This window comes from Pygoscelis adeliae, unplaced genomic scaffold, assembly GCF_000699105.1.
Source record: "Pygoscelis adeliae isolate BGI_AS28 unplaced genomic scaffold, ASM69910v1 Scaffold242, whole genome shotgun sequence".
Lineage (NCBI taxonomy): Eukaryota > Metazoa > Chordata > Aves > Sphenisciformes > Spheniscidae > Pygoscelis > Pygoscelis adeliae.
Window position 1 is genome coordinate 164,446 of NW_008824369.1, and position 7,714 is coordinate 172,159.

The 7,714-nt window shown below is 39.4% G+C and overlaps 1 protein-coding gene across 1 annotated transcript in view; it reads left to right on the top strand.

Moving 5' to 3' along the window:
• The first annotated feature begins 44 nt into the window (after window positions 1-44).
• The window catches only part of METTL9 (methyltransferase like 9), a 19,460-nt gene continuing 11,790 nt past the window's right edge, over window positions 45-7,714 (top strand). The window contains exons 1-3 of the mRNA XM_009320045.1: window positions 45-152; window positions 3,967-4,157; window positions 6,433-6,642. Coding sequence (XP_009318320.1) covers window positions 45-152; window positions 3,967-4,157; window positions 6,433-6,642 — 509 coding nt within the window. The remainder of the gene's footprint in view (window positions 153-3,966; window positions 4,158-6,432; window positions 6,643-7,714) is intronic.

Below are 7,714 nucleotides of genomic sequence, written 5' to 3' on the forward strand. Positions count from 1 at the left end.
GTCGGGGGGCGGGGAAGCGGCAGGGGGAGCGTCGTCGGGGCCGGATGCCGGCGAAGCGTGCCGCGGGCTTGGGTGTTCGCCCCGGGAGGGTCGTCGGAGCGAGTCCGGCGGTAACGCCGGGATGGGGAAGCCAGCGCGATGTCCCGAGAGCGGTAATGCATCGGGCTGGGTGTCAGAGCCGCTCCTGAGGGATTTAAACCTCCGTCTTGCGTTTTTCCTGGTGAGCTGCGAGTAAACGCCGCTTGAATGAAGTTTGCAGGTGGTGGTGAATGGGGTGGGTGTGTAATCACGGAGTTCTTTTAATTAATATTGGTGTATCTAGAGGAAAATAAAAAAAGTGAGCAACTGGGAAACCTCGAAGCTCACAGAGGCCTTGGGACAGCAGTAGATGGCAAACTAGAAATGGGTTTGCAATGTGATATGACTGCAATAAAAGGTTAGTGCTATATTTGGGCAGTATAGGCACGTGGATCAGTACTTTGTGGAGAAGTTAGGGACTATACCCTTGCTATGCAACGGTTATGTGATATGATTGCATTTGGAATATGTTCGGATCTGCACTACATTTCACCAAAATGCTACTGAAAATCTGACAGGAGTTCAGAAGGGCTAATAAAAACTCTTAGTGCTGAAGGAAGATACTGAGTTATTCTAAGTAAAATATACAGAGCCGACCTAGTGAAGAAGCAGGGGCATAAATACTTGAGGACTGCTGTACAAAGGAAGAACATAATTATGCATCATAATTCTTCAAACTGATCCATTACTGCAGTGCTCTGGGTGGGCGCTGACACCCAGAATCTTGCTACTGAGTGAATGTATTACTGGGGTTTAATGAATATAGTCTGCTGTTTGGATCATTCAGTACATAAGTAGGGTGACAAAGAGGAGCAGAATTCAGATTTACAGAAATAATTTCCTTCTGGTGAACAAAGAAAATCTGGAAGTCTTTTGTGGTGTTAAAAACTGTACTAGAAAGACAAGTTAGCCAAGGAAATGTGTTTTGTCATTCACAGGTAGATGGTCTGCAGTGGATACTCTCCATTTCTAATTTATTGGATCTAGATTTTAAACCTGAAGTATTGATTATTTAGTAAGTTTAGTAAGATTTATGATTACTGAGTTTGTGGGTTTACTCATAAGTAAGGATTGCATGTTGAGGCCCCGGGCGCTTTCACTCTCTGCAGTTTTACTGACTTCATCAGTTTTACGTAAGTTAGCTAAAAGAACATTTTCTTCCTTTCACTAATATTAGGCAAGAGTTGTCAATAATAATAATTTTTATTATAACAAAGGTCTTAACATATCTTCAGATTTTTGTGCTGTAGTTTTTCTACTATTGTGCTATAAGAGATTGATACACTTTCTGTCATGAAACTAGTGGCCTGAAAAGGGCTCTTCATATATTGTACAAGGAGGAAAACAAAAGCAGTCTCTGTTCTGAGGAAATAGTTCCATAATTAAGCTGTCTTTCACCACTTTTGTTATTTGAAATCTGGATTGTTTTTTCCTGTGTTGCTTTTTTTTTCTTTTTCTTCTTATAGTTTGCTATCATTTCTATTATTCACTACTGTTATATAGGTTGTTGCCAATAACCTTATTGGCAAGATTAACCATGAAGAAGAAATTAGAGGAGATCTGTAAACAACGCCTAATTTCTGGAAACAAGCTTCTCTTTTCACAGTTGTCACCATCATCATCCTGCCAATGGTGATGTCAATATATATCAATATTTAGAAGTCTTAAAGTCAAGAATTGTGGGTCTGTTGGTTTCCATGGTCAGATCCTGGAACTACAGGTGACAGAGTTCAGTGCAGAACCAAGGTTTATGAGCTCAGGTACAGCACATATGTAGTCATATCGCTTATGGAACAAAACCTGTGTTTCCCAAAGCTTTGATAGCTGGATACATTTTCTTCTGGACTGAAAATGGCAACACAAGGCAGATCATCTGAGCCACTCCAAACCTGTCCAGTGTAGCTGGGCAGCAGCCTCGTGAATGAACCTGACGCATATCCCAGCCTCCTCAGCTCCAGGGGATTGTTTGCTTCTGCCAGGCTCTTGAGATCAGCTTCTGAAGATGGATGGACAAAGTACACAGGCTGCTGCTTTAGTGGTTTTTCACAACTCGCTAAGGATTCCTTTTGGGAATCACTGGTCTATGCTGATTCATTCACGTAGCACTGTGCTGCAGTGAGAAAAGACCTAAACTGGTAAATCAGCGGTCTCGGGGATCCCTGTGCCAGGCTCCATCATGTGGTACAGACTTGCTCAAAATCTGGTTTTTAGAGGAAAGGATCACTTACTTGTGCTACCTACAAGTGTGTTTGAAAGTACAGTTGAGAGCCTGATTCTGCCAGAAATGTCCCCATTATGGAAGTGGTTTGCAAAGTAAACCTGAGCAGGCATATGTTCGCTCCTTGGCTGAAGGGTCTTGACATCCATTGCTACTTTGGGTCAGTGTTTGATGGAGCCCCTGTTTATCAATCTGGCATAATGATCTTGGTGCAGCTGTCTACTCCCCTCTGCTTGCTGGCACTATTATTGTGAAGCAGCAGGACACTGGAATAAGAATCCTGTCCTATTATTGTTTGTATTACAGTAGTGACTGGAAGTCCCATTGTGCTGAACACTGTGTAAACAAGTGTTAAGTGACTGTTCCTCTCCCAACAAGGTACAGCAATGTGAAGGGATCAGGATATGAGCGTACATTTTGCATAGTACGGCTGTAGACACAATCTTAAGTGTTAAATCATTGGGGAGTTACCCCAGCTGACCATTTGCTGTCCTTCTACATGCATTTTTACAAGATTCTGTTAAAACTCCCCATTTCTCTTTAAGATACTTATAACTCGCTATCTGCACAATAAGCACATGCAGCCAGATTATGGAACATTACTGCAAGATCTAAGGGGGAGATAAGAGAGTGTTAGCTGTAGGGAATAATTCTTTATATTAGCAAACAGACACAATGGCATTAGAGATTCTATGAGAAGGGCTGGCAATAACTGCATAAGCGTAGGAGAGTGAAAAATAATAGTGATGTTCTTAATTAATGCTACATTTAAAACTTTTTTTGTAACTTCTGCATATTGAGTGGAGGGGCTTTTTAGCTTGGCATTGCAACCTAGCAATGAACAACCTTTTGAATTTTATTATCAGTGCTGACATTCCAGAATGCTGCAGCATTAGAGGCATTTGCTGGAGATGCAGAAGCTGGCTATGAGGGTCCTAAAATTTCAGAATTTCTATGTGTTTGCCTTGTTTTGCACAAGTTTTGCATTTAAAATAATGTAAAGCAGGTGTTAAAGAAGGAGTTTAGATATGCCTTACACATGGATTGTAAAATATTAGGATATTGTATTACTTTTCCAGCTAGATTTGATATCAAAAAGTAGCATCCTTTTTCTTCAAAATTAATTGAACAATAGCTTGCATATCAGAGTTAGTTTAGTTTGTACAGGAGTGGTTTTTACCAGGTAACACAAGGCGAAAGGAATTATTGGCCCATTTTAGCTTGGGCTTTTTATTTTACTGATATAAAAGTATAGAACTGCCTTTCAGCTGATACTGATGACTTCTAGATATGGGAACCTGCTCCTTTGTGTAGTAGAGATGTTGGGAGGCAGCTTCATGGATGTAATTGTTTCAAAAGACTTGCGGACCTGCTTGTACTGGTACACACTTGCTTTCTAGGGAAGTTACTTTGTAAAATTCTTCAAAGTACAGGGTAATGATTAAGACAAAAAATAAAAGCATTATTTCTTAGGAAGTAATCGGTCCTCACTTGATTACAATTCAAATCTAAGTTAAATTAATCCTGAAGCTTGTTGAAAAGTCTGTAGGAAAAACTAAATTTTTATATTTACAGAAATTGATAATGGCCTTCTGTGTATTCAATTTTTTTTAACTACTTCTGGTTTTATATTGCTGAACTTTTTAATGATCCTTTATCTCTTTCTCTAGTGGTATGTCTGCAACACAGAACAGTTGTCTGAATCCCTTCAGCCTATTTTTGTCCAGAGTTACCTTGACCAAGGAACACAGATCTTCTTAAACAACAGCATTGAGAAATCAGGCTGGCTATTTATCCAGCTCTATCACTCTTTTGTGTCCTCAATTTTTAGCCTCTTTATGTCTAGAACATCTATCAATGGGTAAGTGAAAAATCAATCTTAGGTCAACTAACACAGTTTGGATTTAGAGTTTTCAAGCGTTCAGTCCTACCCCTTGATCTGTCAGCTTTTCTTAAATTTTTAGTTTTCTTTTTGCCAGTCTAACAGATCTGAAATGCCCTACTGCACTCTTCACACCCAACCCTCTTAATTGAAGAACACCATTTCCAGTATGGGCGGGGGACATGGGAGGTAATAGCGATTAATAAGAGATAGTCAGAGGACTCTAATTGTATTTTATAACCATTACTTGTATTAATTTCCTTCTGAATAAGAGAGTGTTCTCTTTGTCTTAGACAATGTATCCCTCTTCCCTCTGCTTTCTTCCCCCCCTCCCCTTGCCCGTTACTTTACCTGCTGCTATATCTATATCAGTTACTGTTGTGATTGTCCTTGTTGCAGGTAGCTGTATCCAGTCAGTTCTGTATTGCATCTAAAACTTTTTCTAGTAGAGGGTGTGTGCATACCCACTGCAAACCTAGGCTGATTTCTAAACGGTGCAGACGTTCGTGGAGTGTTGTGTCTGGTAACGCTAATGTCAAACAGAATTCTGTCCTTTCTCTTATTCTGTAAAACTTAATTTCGCCTCAATTTGTGTGTAAGCTGTACTTCAACAGGTAACTGCTGATGTAGCATGTTTGACTAGTGAAACATCAGGAAGGCAGGAAGAGAGACGTTTATAAAACAATATTATCCTTATCTTATTGCATCAGTCTCTTCTGTGGCTGCAGGGGAATTTAGCTGTTCATGGGTGCTTTAGTATTTTTTCCAAAAAAGTCAGTGCCTTTTTGTGCTTATGTCATCCCATTCAGACATATGTTCAACAGCTTATCAGTTTTGACCTTATGAAGAATGCATTTTGTTACATTTACCTGATTTTTCCAGCAACCCCACCTCTGCACCTACTACATACTTCTGCACAGTCTCGTATGAGGATAGTAGCTGTCTACTAAGGGTAGAAAAATAATCTTTTTCTTTATTTTCTAACCAGATGACTTTATGAGCTTCCCTGCGGTGTTCTTAGTTACTTGTAGCTTTATATAAAGGTTCCTTTGGTCTCCTCTTCTTCCTTTCACTTCCATTTTTTTTCAAAGGCTCTCCAGTGCTTTGAATAACACCTCATAGTGCTGTTGGGAATAATAGCTATGAGCCAATTATACAGTGTGGACTGACACAAGTGTGCTGCAAGGGGGCTATACTTAAATTGGCTGTATTCTGTTTATACATTTAATAGCCTGCTTTAGTTTCTTCTGTATGACTTTGTATACTCTATCCTTTTTGTTTGGTTGGTTTTAGTACAGTCAATCTTTCCTAGGCCACCTCTTTTTCACATTTTTTTATTCTTTGATTCTTTTTATCTTTGTTTACCTTTTTTTCCCCTTGAACATAAAAGATTTCTGTTCATTGTCTTTTAAGTTTAACCTGCTATCCAGCATTAGTTTAAAGAATAGTATTTATCTACCTTCAGTCTATTACTGACCAGTTCTTTTTCGTCTGCTTGTTTTCCGAACTCTTTCATCTTCTGAATTCTGCTATGACAGCTGAAATCTGTCACTATGTAGTCTTCAAACAGTTACGGGCGGGTGTGGCATTGACTTGATCCATAAGGAATCCAGCTGTCACCTCTACCCAATTCCTTAATGAGTTGCCTATTTTCTATTCCACAGTTCTTCATGTTGAATGCAGGATCTGCAGATAGCAGCACAAGCCATTGTAACATACAGTTAAAAAAATCTCTTTTGCCACTCCAGCAGTGTTACCTCTATCCTTTCTTTAAATCTGTTCCCTGGCTTCCCTCCTAGTTCCACATCCTATTCCTCATTCATTGTGCATACTTCTGTGTCTGCAGCCATTTTACTTCCTCTGCTATTTCATCTTTTTTTTTGAAGTATGTGGCAGAGATTCAAATCTGCAAACGTGACAAATAAGGTTCAGCCTTTATCTTTGCCTCTCTTTCTCTCCCCCCTCCTTTTTTTTTTTTTTTTAATGTGATCATTTTCTTGAGCTGCGCCCCATGAGCTCTTCCTTACCTAATCAAATTCCTCCTGAAGTCTTAACCACTGTAACTGCATGTGGCTATGTGTTTGATCTCTGACAAGTGCAAGGGAAGTTGAACTGGATTTAAAATTTATCTAAGCAGTGACCTTGTCTACTATTATGTGTGACTGGTTGCTGCCAAAGCACATTCTAAATTACTTCATTGTCCTTCCTGTCAAAGTTTGTACAAAATTGGTCATTTCTCATTTTTACATTTCAGGCTGCTGGGAAGGGGCTCAATGTTCGTGTTTTCCCCAGAACAATTTCAAAGACTGCTTAAAATAAATCCAGAATGGAAATCCCACAGACTTCTTGATTTAGGGGCTGGGGATGGAGAAGTCACTAAAGTCATGAGTCCTCACTTTGAAGAAATCTATGCCACTGAATTGTCTGAAACTATGATATGGCAGCTTCAGAAGAAGAAATACAGGTATTGTACTGAATACTTCCTACATCCTTTATATCAGACAGAAAAGTAATCTATTTGTAATACTTAATGAATGTTCGGTATTTTCAATCAATTCCTCTATTGTTTGATCATTGTGGAAAAGGTTGACCTGTACAAAAGCAGGAAAACAAACACATCTGATGTTCCCTGTTACTAGTGCTTTTGTTATGCGGATGTTCCCTGTTATCAGTTAAGACAAAATAGGCAACAACCATTTTGAAGTCTCTTTCTTCATAGCTTGCATAGATTGCTTTAATCAAGGGAGTCAGGAAGATGAAATTCACATGAACAGTCCAAAATTGCAAGAGGAAGACACAGGTACTGCAGAGAAAGCAAACTGAATCCTGGTAATAGGGATACCTCAGTAATCTGTGTCTATCTAATCCCACAGTATAGACGACTGTGTAAAGATTCTTTTACTCTTGCTATGCTTAGCTCCTGCTGTTAAGATTGAATAATATTTAGTAACAAAAACCTCAGCACTTTCAGAACTTTGTTCATGCACTTGTCGCAGGTCCTGGAGATTCTTGCAGGCAGCAGATCCAGTCTTGTTGAGTAGTGGTTAGTATTTCAGGCACTATATCCCTAGACTTCAACCCAAAGAATGAAGGAACTGTGCGTTTCTTTTCTTCACCTGTCTTTGAGTGGAAACGTAACAGCTACTTTGCAATCCGGGTGTGCACACTGGTAAATCAGAGTGGATAAAATGCAGCAAGCCATTAATCATATTTCAGCTTTGTTGTTCCTTGAGAAGTATCTTCAGTTTTATTCTAGGACAACACTTTTTTTTTTTTAATACCTAGGGTTTTGTTTTTTGTCTCCTTTATTGCCTGATGATTTTAAGGCAATATAAAGGTTTGTATGGCTGGGTATATAACCATGCCCATTGTTGATTTAGTGTTCTTTTCCAAAAGACCAGAAGGATCATGTCTGTCTCTTCTCATTGCCTAGGTGGCTGACCTTACCTGCACTATCAACACATCTATAGGGAATTTCTGTCTTCAGTGGTTCTCTCTGAACTCGGTTTCTGTTTGTTTAACAGACTGTATCTCTT